At 40.1% G+C, this 14,450-nt stretch overlaps 2 protein-coding genes across 2 annotated transcripts in view; both read left to right on the top strand.

Moving 5' to 3' along the window:
* The first annotated feature begins 1,180 nt into the window (after positions 1–1,180).
* Positions 1,181–12,157, top strand: LOC145476909 (uncharacterized). Its single transcript, XM_081455523.1, has 10 exons — positions 1,181–1,457; positions 2,144–2,255; positions 2,629–2,810; positions 3,798–4,721; positions 5,108–5,380; positions 7,338–7,808; positions 8,443–8,712; positions 9,292–9,639; positions 10,198–10,260; positions 11,539–12,157. The coding sequence occupies exons 1-10, from the start codon at positions 1,181–1,183 to the stop codon at positions 11,652–11,654; spliced, it is 3,036 nt and encodes a 1,011-aa protein (XP_081311649.1). The 3' UTR covers positions 11,655–12,157.
* Positions 12,158–13,666: 1,509 nt separating this feature from the next.
* The window catches only part of LOC145488913 (uncharacterized), a 15,876-nt gene continuing 15,092 nt past the window's right edge, over positions 13,667–14,450 (top strand). The window contains exon 1 of the mRNA XM_081467770.1: positions 13,667–14,033. Coding sequence (XP_081323896.1) covers positions 13,949–14,033 — 85 coding nt within the window. The 5' untranslated portion in view covers positions 13,667–13,948. The remainder of the gene's footprint in view (positions 14,034–14,450) is intronic.

Here is a 14,450-nt window from a genome sequence, read left to right as displayed (position 1 = left end):
TTAAACTTAAAGGATTTAAGACTTAAAAGGCGAGTCATTTAATAGGGCTATCAAGGCTCATATCATATAAGCTCTGAAATGCTTACTGCTTTAACTTTGTACATCCACGCAGAAAAGGATGGACATAATGTCATTCGTCGCAAACGAGCCTTTGGTAGCAGCGCTCCACCTTGTAACAGTAAGTATATATCGTGGTTTTTAGTTTTTCGTCTTCAGGTTTTGTTTCAGGAGTGAACATCTATAATCAAAGGGTGAAAGTTAGCTTTAACGGGACATTTGCTTGTGTTGTTTTTGTATAAAGAAGAGTGCTGTAGTATACAGATATTTGATTCCTTGATTTCCAGTACGAAGAAGCCACTCACCATGCAGACAAACAAGTACAGTATGGAGACGATGATCTACGTCTCTTGGTACAGAATAGTAAATTGGTGACTGCAACACTTTTAGCAGCTTGCTTTGACCTTTTTGATAACTTTTTCGGTAAACTAGTCTCCTTCCTTTTTCTAAAAGCACGTCAGATGACTTTTACAAGACAGATTATCAATTAACAATCCCTAGGTATTACTCATCGGACTGATTAATTCAGTACGTCGCGATCGGTTTTCCTTGTTCAAAACATTCACGCAAAATATCGTCTGACTCTCAGATTTTGTTTCTCTGTCCATTACCGTCAGGCTACCAATAAGTCGATATGAAACCAAACAAAACGGGGATCATTGGGCTCGTTTCCGAGCACGGTGTGGTAAATACAGCAGGCGGATCATTTTAATCCCGTGTGGATTATTTTTGCGATCAGGTAAAAGAAATGACAAAGTACGGCAGTTACCAAGGTTTCTCTGTTAAGCTCACTTCTCGTGACGGTTCACCCGGGGATGAGGTGGAAAAAGACCTTTTAAGTATGTGAGAAACAGCTGATAATGGATGATCATGAAACAAGAAGTATTCGCCTTCAAATGGTGGCGGAACCGCATCTGTTCCATAAATGGTCTCTTCGCAAGCATTTGTGCATTTCCCAGATTTTACAACTAACTTTGCTGTTTTTCAGAAATTGCCAGTTTTTTTATCATTGCCGCTATATCTGTTTCTGAGAGAAGAAATCTGTCAGCGTAAATTTGGCTCGAGTTTGTTTTCGCGTATCGAGGTTTTCAAGAAACTGAATTCAGTCCCTATATTGCCAATGATGTTCACACTTTGTTGGCAGTGCAGACCAGACGACAATAGTAAACTTGTTTCTATTCCCCTTTTAGTGACTAATGGTGTATACTTGGAAAAATGGGACAGGATAGACTACAAACGCGTTAAATTTCTGCTGGCGGATCCAAGATATCCAAACCTGCCAAGTTTTGCAACATGTGTTCCAACATTTGAGCAGCCGTCAAACTGGGGAGACTTCTTTGGCTCGCGTTTGAGAACGTATTTTGTTCCTCTTCAGACCGGAAATCATTACTTCTACCTATGTAAGTGATTCTGGATGTTACGATTAATCATAGACTCATTTTTAAATCTTAAATGAACGATTCTATTTACACCTGGGAAGAATTCTTCTTCCTAACTCGATCGGTTGAAAAAAATTCAACTTGCTACTAGTCATTCATGGTTGCAACTACATTAGTCACTACACCCACTAACAGGTTTTCCTCGGTTAAGTTCCCTACAGTAAATGATATTAGGGTTGTAAAATGTTGGCTTTGTCCCGACCGCACCACCAAACCACCAAAATGGCATCACTTGTGGAGCATCTTTTGGATAGCTTGATCCTGAATAGTAAAATGTAAACTGAATTTTCTAAACATCTTGCATTGCAGTATGAGGTTTTTACCAACAGAAACTGTTTTAGCACCACGTTAAACCGAACCACGTTATAGTAAGCCGTTATACTAAACCGAAGGCTCTGTTAATAATACCAACTTGAGGCTACATTTACCGTTATCTTAGCTTCGATATTGTAATATCCAGTCCACCATTCCGACAATTCCAGTATAGTTCAGTTTTGCACATGCGCATACATCGCTTATAGTGCCACGTTGTCAGATGTAGTCGGCGAAGTGTTTTGTTATTAAACGGCATTTATCTAGAGAAAGACTCGCGGTTGTTACAGATATTCACATTTAGATTCCAACATATTTTTTTCTAATTCATGCAGCTTCTAATGGGGGGAGCGAGCTCTTCATAAGCAAAGACGACAAGCCTGATAGCAAAACTATGATATCTGGAGTAGATGGAGGATTTCCTAGTCATCAATATGAGTATGACAGGTACGAAAACAAATTATCTGTAACCACCAGCTCAAATTTAGCCGTGCAATTATACCTTCCTGTCTCCTTTACACGCATTACATCGCTCATCGCAAAGCAAGATTGGAAGCCCACAATCTCGCTGGTGAGTGATTAAGTTTAAGATTGAATTTTTGTCTTCCATGGCCCCCAGAAGGGCCCTCGGGGGGATGTTCTTATGATTATCGCGAATCTGATCAACCATAAGTCACCCCGTTAACCGTTAAGAACAGCCCAGATAAAACAAAATTCCCTGTCAGTATCACTAACTGTAAGAACTGACTTTCACACAGCGAACGCAAAGGGATAGTTACTGACACTTTTCTATTGGCAAAATCTATTACCATATTTACAGGTTCACAAACCAAAAGTCACTTCCAGTCTATCTAGAAAAAGATAAGTATTACTACATGGAAGCTATCATGAAAGACGATCATCAATCTGATCACTTGGAAGCTGCTTTAGAGACCCCAGACGGAACATTTTATAAAGTGATTCCATCTAAGTTCCTTTGGACAACAAATCGTCTTTCAGCCTGTAAGTGTAACTGGAATTAATGTCTCTCTCAAGATAATAGATTAGTAGATAGTAGTTTTACTCCGTTTTTATCTTTTTGACACATTGTTTTGTTTTGTTATTGAGATCTTACGTTTAATTTTAGTTTTAGTTCAGTAAATGTGCTAGCCTCTTTACATAAAGCGCTTTTGAAATATCTTAATAAAATTAGCGCTATATAAATGTGTCAAGATTATTAAAATACTTTGGTAATCAAAAATACAAATAACAACAGTTACAACATTATTGATAAATTTCTATAAACTCTTTTTAAAAAGGTCTCTTTTAGATGCAAAAATGTGTCCCTAGATGGAGGGTTATCTTTTCCCCTGAGCCATGTTTTACCCACTTAGTCCTCCTGGATTCTCGCATCTGCGTTCAAAATTATTCCTAGTAGGCGATTTAACATGTCTAATTTTTAACGTGGAAAAATTACGTGGAAAAAAATTGGTTCGGGTTCACCCTACCTTCAAAGCGAGTGAGTGACCTTCCACACAGGTTCACCCTGTCCCCGAAGGGACAACGTTTCTTCCAAATAAGTTTGTTTTCTAGGTACTCAGCTTGTTCCTTGTGTTATATTAGCGTATATTTATTTCATTTTAGCACCAATTCATACCAATAAATTATCTTACCGAGAAGAGGTGAAGTTCTTATGCTACACAACGTACAATTGCTTTTATTCTTGAAGTTCCCTGATCCACAGCGACAAATTTTTCTCGCCTTCATGGTTTGACGAATTTCAATTTAAAGACGTTCTGAGAAAAGGACAATGAATTAAATTAACCACGAAATGGGGGAAGCCAAACAATGAAAATCGCAAGCAAATAAAACATAGGAAACCGAAATTGCGACCAGCTATTATGCAGGTAAAATTAATTCAAATAATCGTTATTACAGGTGCAGTTAGATCAACGGGACCTTTATTTATTTATTTATTTATTTATTTATTTATTTATTTATTTTTTGCAGCTCAAAATGCTACACATCAGGCGATTTTACTTAAAGTGGCAGCACGAGCCGGTGCAAAAGCTGGTTCATCATTTGGAGCAAAGTGGGCGATGAAAAGTGGAGCAAAAGCAGGAGCAAAGGCTGGTGCCTTGGCAGGAATGGCGGCTGGAGCGTCGGCAGGAGCTAACGCAGGCGAAAAATCCGCCATAAACACGTTTAAACATACTCTGGAAGATGCCCTTAATACTCTACATGGTGACAACTTGCACAAGTTTAACATCATTATTAAACATGGTAGTGTAGTCGATGTAACGGGACCTGGAATGGGAGGAGCTGTCGGGACAGGATCTACCAGTGGTGCTGTGGGTGCTGCAGCAGCTGGAGCAAGTATGGGTACGGGAATTGTAGGGGGTGGGGCAACAGGAGGTGGTGGTGCTGGAGGAGGAGGTGGTGCTGGTGCAGGAGGTGGTGGTGGGATGGCGGGGTCTGGCGGTGTAACTGGGACAGCGGCAGGAGGTGTCGGAGTTGGTGGAGGGGGTAGAGGCGGTGGTGGTGGAGGTGGAGGGGCGGCAATGGGAGGAGGCGGAGGAGGGGTTAGTGGAGGTGGAGGAACAGGTGCTAGCGCGGGTGCGGGTGCGGGTGCGGGTGCGGGTGCGGGAACGGGTGCTGGAGCTGGCGCTAGTGCTAGTGCGGGTGCCGAAGTGGGTGGTGCCGGGGGTGTAAATGTAGGAGGAGGTGTTACAGCTGGTGGATCATCAGCTGGGCTAATTACTGGGGCTGGTGGTGCGACAGGAGGTGCTGGCGGGGCATTTGGTGGTGGTACTGGTGGTTCATTCGGAGTAGATTATAGCGGAGTACGTCAGATCACTTACTTTCCAAAACCAGGAGAGGATCCACAAACCGCTGCTCGGGCCTTAGTTTGGAGAGTAGGAGGCGCAAGTAGACGTAAGTCCTCATTACCTTTGTTGTTGCTGTTGTTGATGCTGTTGTTGTTTATTCGCTTTTTTGTCTATAGAACCAGGAGAAGAACGCCATTATTGACCAGTGTAGCAGTTATATGGGTGAAAATCGAGGAAAATATAAAACCTTATTTAAAGTGCAGTCATTCCCAGGAGTCGTGAAAGAGTCTTGTTCCAAAAATAATAACTGCCACATGGATGATAAATACCCAATTCATTTAGGATCGTGTGCGCCGTACCTGAGATGCTGCCCGAAGAATTCAATAATGATGACATAGAATCACAGAAATCTGAAAAGGTTATGAATTTCTGCAAATAACAAACCTCTGAAAATTTATTTTACTAACCTCAATTTCCTTTTTTGCTCCTTAGTTGTGAAAAATGCATTATACACTGTACATTCTTGGGATATCCCATACGCACAGGAGAATAGCAGTCTGAACTACTGTTGGCAGGCAAACAATGGTGACGTGAAACTGGCTCCTTTTTGCCAAGTTTTTATAGTTCGTATTCCTGGACTGTACACGGGAGCTAAAGAAAGGACACATACAATGTCATTTGAGTCAGTGTGTTTACCAGGGTACTTCATAAAACAGAAAAATTATCACATGATTCTTCAGAAAAGAGATGGATCAGACCTTTTTGGTGAGGATATAGCTTTTATTTTTCTTGTTGTACTTTTAGTTTTTGTTTGTCTGTTTGCCTGTTTGCTTGCTTGTGTCCCCCAAAATGTTTTGAATTTGGGATCGCATGATATGGACGGAATTATGGGAAGATGAGGTTCTGCTGTTAGTCTCAGTCTCCAACAGCAACAACTTCATTACAATAGAAATGCTCGTAAATTTTAAACTTGGCCTTACTATAAAAAGTAACTTGTTATCCGGTTGTCACAAATGGCTTTGCGGTAACATTTTTACTAGGCTCAAGTGTGAGCTCTGCTCCAGTGGTTCGTGATTCCGTCTGGTGTGCACAAGGCTGGTTATAGGTTGGTCTCTGTGACGACACAGGGTCTTCTCCTTATTGCATTCTCACACAATCATGATCATGTTAAGACATGACTGATTATCGCAGCTCTATACACACCTTGAGCAGTTGTGAAATTAAACACTGAAACAATTCAGGCTTGAACGGGATTCGAACCCCTGACCTCTGCGATACCGGCGCAGTGTTCTACCAGCTGAGCTATCAAGCTAAATGGGAGCTGTTTACATTGTGAGTTCGTAATATTAAACAATTATTCGCCTAAGGTGAAGTGAACATTGGTGAATATTCACCGAGACGAAGTTTCAGAGGTAAATATCAAGGACTACAAAATAACGGACTAAAACATAAACACAGACGAAATTGTTCGTGTGCATACACGTATGCAGCCGTAGTTTTAATAAGAAGCAAACATGTACATCGATTGTCAGTCAATTTACTCATCGGGTTCGGCAATAAAACAAACGAGCGAAACACTACGAAAAATAAATTCATCCATTACCTTTGTTTTATCGTTGTTGACGTCATTCAAAGTTGTCATCATCGCCTAAAATGAGTAGCTTTGGTTTGAAGAAAAATAAATTTTGGTCAGTCGATCTGACCTGCCGGCGATCGACGCAACTACTGCGTTTACGATTCTTAAAAGTCTTGAATACGAGTTCTTGAAAAGATTTTGGTCCAAGGGTGGTAGCAGTCATTTTGAAAATTCTCCATCCTTTCAAATATCCTGGACTTGGAGTGATGTCTTTCGAATAAATGAAAACTTCAGTCAGTAACTGTCCGCCATGTTTACTTGCCGAGATAGCAAAGATGGCGAGCTTAGTAACCAAGCTCCAGCGGGGTGAATACAGCATCATATGATGACCTTTTCGACCAATCATAATGTCCAATTCTTATATTCACCTCTGGAAATTACACTAAACCTATATATGGTGAAGATACAAGTGAATATATGAAAGATCATATGGTTGAACCTCGGAGAAAGATATGAAGACATGATTGATCATCGTAGTTATGTACACAACTTTAGTAGTTGTGAAATTAAACCCTGAAAAACAAATTCAGGCCTAAACGGGATTCGAACCCATCACCTCTGTGATACCGGTGCAGTACTCTATCAACTGAGCTATCAAACCAGCTGGGACCTGGTCACTTTGTGAGTTCGTAATATACCCGTAGATGGTGAAGAATACATGTGAATATATGAAAGATCATATATTTGAAAGATCATAGATTTGAACTGAGGAACTTAGTCATATATATAACTGCGATAATCAATCATGTCTTCATATCTTTCACCGCAGTTCAAATATATGATCTTTCATATATTCACTTGAATCATGATCATGACAACTAAATGGAATAACTTTAACAGATTCATTCCAACTTAATTAGCAGCAATCCACTGACCTTTAGAGAGTGCGTTTCGTTTGTAATAACTCCCTAAAGAGAATTAGCCGGGCTCCGGCGCCTTAGTACACAACCCTATCCTTTATATATTATGGAGTTCAGTTAATCCTTTGCTGAATGCTTCTAACATTTTCATATCTTCAAAATCAAATGTTGAAACTCCGGCACATATGTTCTCACTCTAAGTTTTACAATGGAACTTTTTTTACAGATAAGGAAAGCACTTTCACTGCAATTTCTGTGATGAAATTTGCCCGGAATTACCTGCTGAAATCCACGCACAAGGACTGGTACATCTGCCAGGATAAGAAGAAATCAATCCACATCAACCCTGACCTAAAGTTGGATTTTTACAATGGCGATCCAGATGTCCTTAATCGTTGCACGTTTTTATTTCATCCAATACCGCAAACCGATAATAAATATAAAATGTGTAAAAACGTTGTTGGACCAATGAAACATCCCAGCATAAGTGGACAACCTCTTCCTCATCCTCCTCACTTGGTTCCAAAAACACAGCCACCAGCCCTTGCCCTGCCCTCTTGTATCCCTGTATGTCCAGCGGGAACAACGAGCGGAGCGACAGGGCAAACGGCGAGTTTGGGGTCCTCGTCTCTCGTCATTCCTACAGTACCTGGAACACTAGGAGCTCACGCGAAGCCTTCTGTTATCAACGCTAAGAGTAGGTGTATTTCGTTGTTTTTGAAAAGTAACTAAGTACTTTTGTTCCTTTGCTACTGCCAAAACGTAAGATTTGGCCACAACAGTTGTTCAAATAGCATTGAACGTATGATGCGAGACTACTGCCTTAAGTTGATTACCTGCGTTTTGACATGGGGTTGTCAATTAATTCAGTTAAAGGTGTACAATACAACTTAATAATTCGACTGACATACCATAGACTCCGTGCGCTCAAGCAAGAAGTCTGTGTAGTATATCTATTATGCTCGTTGCATAGCCCTTCGTCTTAATCGTGCAGATCAAAGAATGGTCGTAAAACTACATGGATGCCCGAGAAAGCAACATGCACCGGTTGAAGCGAAGAGATTTAGTGGCAGTTTTATGAAAGTCTTTTTTCCCCGGAAATCTTTTTTCCAATTATCGTAACTTTGAAACTACATAAAAATGCTTACTTAGTAATCTTAGAAGTCACGCTTTTCCCCCTTATTCTGACATCCATTTTGTGGAACGACCAGCTTGTTTGACTGTCGTGCGGCTATGTATGCCAAGCGGGCCTATTCACGAGTATCTAATCAATGAAATCCTAACAATGTGCGACAAACGCGTTTAATGCATTTGTTTTGTTCTTTTTGCAGAGGCGTGCGTTGCAGTTAACTTCGTCAACAACTTTGGATCTCAATTCACGCTCTACTCTTCTCTTAAGCACGAAGGTTATCTTGTCACCGGATCTGGCTTTAAACTCAAACTAATCGTAGACCGACCTGAACTGCATAGTCACGTGACATTCTATGCCAAAGATCCCCTTGGCAAGCGCAAAATCTTCCTGAATGGACAACTAAGGACTTCAGAGGCAGTGGTTGCTGGCTGTCCTGAATTTGCGAACGTGTTTGTTACGCCAGAGGAAGGTGAGCCAGAAAGCTTTACTCTGTAACATATGTACATGTGCTGAAGTGAACTAAATCTTAAACAGCTTACTCTAATCAGCGATTGATAATCGAATATCAGAGTAACGATTGAATTAGACAGAAATGAATTTCAATTTATATTTAAAACGAGTAATGCCTAAAGCTTAAAGGGGCTCAGTGACGGTATTTTGAGTTATTTTGCCCACATAAAAAATTACCTTTACATGGTAGGAAACCTGAAAATAACAGTTTAATAAGGTAGAAAAACACCAAAAAGATAATGGTAAACCATAAAGGAACAAGGATGGTTAAGGATGGAGAAGATTAACACGGATTACAAACGACGAATTTGAAAAATTGAGGCTAAACTTTTCAATATGCGCAAACCGTGACGTAGCTCCGAGTTAAAGTTAAGTTTCCAGAGTTACACTGATATAGTTCATAAAATTCTTAGCTACGACTGGATAAAAAAAAGTATTGTAAACCTGTTGACAGAGACCTTTAAAGTGACTTGGAAGAATATAATGATTTGCTCCTACTTTGAAAAAACCCTGTTATCTTCTTTTTCCTTTATTTAAGGCATTCATTCAGGAAATACAAACAGTACATCACAGCCTGGTGTCCCTGGTTCAACCATGTTACCTCCATCTACTTCATTATCACCACCAGCTCCAAATTCCCCAGCTCCATCTTCTCATGCTCTCTCTCCGCCTGCCTTACCTCCAGCGCCACCTCCTGCTCCACTCCTTCCCCCACCTCCTGTGCCAGTTCCTTACCACAATCACTTTCTTCCTCCTTCTTCTCACAATCATTCTGCTCCTAGTGCCTACGCACCTGCGCCACCTGCTGCTCCATCATCGTTGGGACCAGCTTCCGCTCCTACAATTTCAAATCTTACTGTTCAAGGAGCGACGACTTCTAAAGGAGGTAGGTCTTGAAACTTCCTAAAAGTTTGCCTATAATGTTATTCTTGTCTTCAAGCAAATATGTAGTCACACAAACCAGAACAAGATGCTTTCACGGTATTGATTTACGGTATTGGACGGGAGTGTGCCAAAACCGATTTAATGACCCATGATTTAAATGCAACATAACTACAGCTCGATTTATGAGTACTTAAACTAACTTGAGAATATCTTAACAATTAAACATGCGATTTTATTTAACCACCTATATACAACTTCAGTATGGAAGTTGTATATAGGTGGTTAGATAAAATCTAAAAGAAAATTTAACGCACATCATGATCACTAAAGCTACCGTATTTTTAGCCTCTACCAGAGGTCCTGTTAGCTGAAAAGCAGTGCAAAAAACGGCAGAAGAAAGCATAAGTGAGGAATGGGGCCCGGGAAGGAACTTTACCCAAGTTTCTCACGCCAAGCCACTCTCCACTTTTTACGCTTGCCGTTTTTCACTCTGCATGCCAATTAAATGAATGCTAGGAAGAGGCTGACTTATTGTGTATATATTACGTGCATTTAGCAGATCATCAAGCAGTCCACTATCATTTCCACTATCATGGTAAAAAAGCACCGGTGACAACTTCAGGTGAGAGTCTTATAAGAGGTTCCACATATGATGAAATTCAAAGTGACAGCTATCCAGTTAAGGTGGCTCCCTAGAGTATTTACGTACACCCTCCCTATAGAGCGCGAGTTAGAAGAGGAAACTTAATCAATTTCCCTTAAAGTTTCCCCGTAGAGATTTACCAGTATGAGTACTGTTAAAATAAGGCTTACTTTTTGGTTGTCGATTTTTGGATGAAGGCCATTACCATGGCAACATCTCAGCTAATGACAGGCAGATATATTTGTCATTTTGGCCGAAACTCCTTAATATTTATACTTTCCTTCGGTGAAATTTTTTATACTTTGCCACATCATTGCCTGACAGTTTGAACTGGTAAAAAGTCGAGGTTGTTCAGACGGTTTTTCCAATGTCCTGTTATTTCTCATTCTTCTAAATATATTAGATTAGCTCTGACGGATTTTGACAAAAATAAGACATTTTATGGTAATTGTATGTAGTTACAATAGAGCCAAATTTTAAAAAAATTCACCGAAGGAAACGGGAGAAAATCCACTGTCAGTTTTGCTTTTTGTGCTCATGTTGACGTCATAAAAATCGAAAAATACTGGCGTTTTCCTTTGAGCGCGCGCAGATTACTTGAGCTTTTGTCCTATGCTCGCGTGCAATCATAGGGAGTCACCTTAAGTCAACAAATGTCCCTTTTAACCAGGTTAACTCTCACCCGTATTAAGGGCCGCGTCAAATGGACTCAATTGAAGATATTTGACAATAATTTCTTTCAACATTAGTTAAGTGTAATATTGCAACCTGAAGTAGAAATACTAATTATCAGCAAAATTATCTTGGATCCTTAAATACTATTTGCTATTATTTGAAATTTTGTAGAACATTGAATCAGTTCAGTCGAGTAGCGACTCTCTTGCGTTCACTTCGCTTAGAGGCAGGATCCAGAACCCCTACTTTTACTCTCCCTTCTCCCTCGTACAAGTTTAGTCATAAATAAAGCGGTTGGGTAAATTTGAAAGAAGCCATTTTAACAGCTATCTCGCTTCCACTCATCCAACCATCTATCAAATCGTTCTGTCACTATGGGTTTTCTCAGTAGACCTGTGCACATTTTCTTCGACGCTATATGTGCAAAAGGTACTTACCAGGGTTACATACAACTCAAGGTTTGCCCAAATTCACTTGTTTCTAAATATATTTATTATATCTTTCTAAAGAAAATCTATGTAACTCTTGTAGGTACAACAGGTGGTTAATCTACTTCTAGATCTACTTTTGATTCGTCCACAGTTTGTCCAAGTTTGTGCTCAGGTTCTGAGGAGTGCCATCCCTCTTGCCCTTCACAATGCTGTAAACGAGACTTCGATGAAGTCGTGTCGGGCGACGAAGACGTCACGGTGGCATGAAAGAAGAGGTTATTTCACGACAAGTGCCTTGACATTTGACGGTATTTTCTTTCCCCGTCTAACAAGACTGTTGGACATGGACGAAAGAGAAACAAAACGCGTATATTCCAAAAATTGACGATATGTGTCTCTTTTTGTTTACCTTCCTTCGGCGGGGGTGGCATTACGTTCAGCTGCCACCCGAAGCAGGAAAAGATAAACAATCAGCAAGGGTTAAGTTTAAACTCTGTAGGACAAAAGCTGCTTCTAAAGGAAAAATCTATGGTCAGAATTACAAATAATGAGATTATTTTCTTGCAGCTTACATTTATTAGCCTTGTGGGAGTGTCAGGACGTTAAAAATTTGTAGATAAATATAAATGAGCTGTAAATAAATACAAATAAACTATTTTTAACCTTATATAGCCTACGGAATTGCTTGGAGGTCGTTGGGCTTCAGGGAGGTCGCATGATGGTCATGTACCAATTATGACGTTTTTAACACAACATGAAGTATTCAATTTAATAAACTATAAACAAAATGAAAGTTACACCGTTACCTTTTTTGCCAGACCGATGTATCACGTTTAAGTCTCTTGGTAATCAATAGCTCAATATTCTAAAAAAATGTTGAATGTTTATAGTGGTCGATGTGCTTACCTACAACTAGCTAGTTCCCAGTCATGCCACTTTATTTGAAATAAAGAAAAATTTCAACTAAACGTAATAAGCTTAAAGATCCTATATGGGGGAAGGCCGCCCAGTTGGCTATTTACAAGCATGAGGAGAAGTTGAAGTAGGGTCTACAGAGAAACAACTCTAGCTTAGTGGTCAGAACGGGACTTGAATCCGCGTCTCCGGATTTCAAGTCCGGCGCCCTAAACACTCGGCCACCCTGCCTCCCGGCCCGTGCGTGTGAAATTGTCTGAACGATGCACATCGGCTAGAATGATGTTGAATGGAGTCCGAAACCGGGATTATTTTGTAAGTTCTGAGGTCTACATATTCTGAAACGGAGTCTTTCTCTTCAGCTGCTTCTTTTCCTAGTTATTTCTATAGTGCGCTAGAAGAACGCCAAACGTAGAAAAGTTAGTATGGGCCGACGATGCATAAGTAATTCGTGTCCACGCAAGCTTAAGATGACTAAAGAAAAAAACAACAACTGCTCACAAAATTCATAAGTGAGCCGGTTCATATGGAGTGCAGCGGAGTAAAATTCACTGCAAGAAAATGTAAATGATTTAACGGTTTAACAAACTAGTTTCGAAAGTTAGTTTGAAGCGTACGATACGGAAAAGGGAATAGGGAGCAGGCTTGCTTTATGGTACTTCCAGGTTTCAAATCCATTCTCAAAAAGAATAACTAAGGTATCGTACCGTAGGGAGTATCGCAGCGTTTTCGATAACATATAGATTTAGCCAAGCCTAAAAGCGGAGCTCCTGATTACAATAACTAGCCATAAAGGGAAGGAGGATTTGTTTTCCTGGCATCAGAAACTCAAAAAATGTCATAGATCAAGATCTATGACCAATGACAATTAACAGCAGCATCACACCCAGGGGAAAACCTTATCAGATCCTAAACTTCCCAGCACGGGAAATTTCCTGACTAAAACAGCTAAAGTTAAAAGAAGCAACCCAAGTTGCAAACAGATCGCAACTCAAAATAGAACTGTTAGAACTGTTTATTTGTACTCAGTAGAAGTGATTATGTTAACAATTGCGGTCGATTATTTCTTAGATAAGGAATAGGACTCCTGTATTTGAGAAACCATCATATACCGATTAAATTTGGGCAAAAAAAACCACATTCAGTCAGTGTCATACAAGATCGGATTCTGAACTTAAAGGCTTGGTTCACTTCACTGTCTCCTTTACGAAGAGGGTGCACTTTTTTCTTAACGCACCAGCACCAGTTCGCGCCCTATACGCATTTTAAAACCTAAAGCCATAATTAATAACCCTTATAGTTTTTCCTCTTGAAAAAATTAAAAACTTGACGGATTTCAAAAATTCATTGAGCAGAGCAGTATTGACAAAAAAAGCCAGTTTTAAACTCAAAACATCAAAAGGAACTTTTTTGTCGAGTAGAAGTCGACTCATTAAGTCGAAGATGTCGACATATTGGATTACATCATGATACGGTTGAAAAGCAACACCGTACCGCCTTTGACAGGTGGCTGGCAACACTACCCACATGTCAGAGCCAGACGCGACTGAGCAGAAATTTCCCAATGTTTTTGTGGCCGATTGATACATAGTTAATGTCAGCTATCCACCGCTAGGAAAGTGATTCTAATGTCATAAACATGCAGTATGAGAAGTATACGCTGGTTCCTCCTCGTCATCATTTTTCTGTGCAAGTTTCGTGGGTTCTGTTCCACGGCAAAGAAACATAAAGGTAAGCCGCACTTTGGTTGATAAGTTTCCGTCATTATTGCTACCTGACTAAACGTCTTGACCTGCAAACGAGACTGCTGCCTGGATGTTACGCTTAACATTGACATCGGGAATAACGGTACATATCAATTCTGTTGTATCAGTTTCTTGGGAAATCAAAGCTCGCTTATTTCGGTTGTGATTAGTCAAATATCTCTCAGGTGGGATTACTGAGCGGAACGACAACCAGCGGGTATTTAAAATTGGCTGTTATAAAAGCATATCCATCAACCTACGGCTGTTGTGTCTGTTAATTCCTAGACTATACCAAAACTTTCCCAATTATAATGAAAAGAAGGTTGGAGTAATTTACCTACTTAGAGGGCATTTTGAAACAAGTAGGTGCCTGTCATTTAGCTTTGTCAGTTATTCTAACAGA

The sequence above is a fragment of the Orbicella franksi genome, chromosome 1, assembly GCF_964199315.1.
Source record: "Orbicella franksi chromosome 1, jaOrbFran1.1, whole genome shotgun sequence".
Lineage (NCBI taxonomy): Eukaryota > Metazoa > Cnidaria > Anthozoa > Scleractinia > Merulinidae > Orbicella > Orbicella franksi.
The sequence above is the reverse complement of the archived record's forward strand: the minus strand, read 5'-3'. Positions and strand labels throughout refer to the sequence as shown.

Bases quoted from the DNA above. Each gene is read 5' to 3' on its own strand.
- LOC145476909 (XM_081455523.1), top strand. From the start codon at position 1,181: ATGTTCACACTTTGTTGGCAGTGCAGACCAGACGACAATAGTAAACTT. The intron at 1,458-2,143 runs GTAAGTGATTCT...TAATTCATGCAG, and splicing joins AAATCATTACTTCTACCTAT to CTTCTAATGGGGGGAGCGAG. The intron at 2,256-2,628 runs GTACGAAAACAA...CCATATTTACAG, and splicing joins CATCAATATGAGTATGACAG to GTTCACAAACCAAAAGTCAC.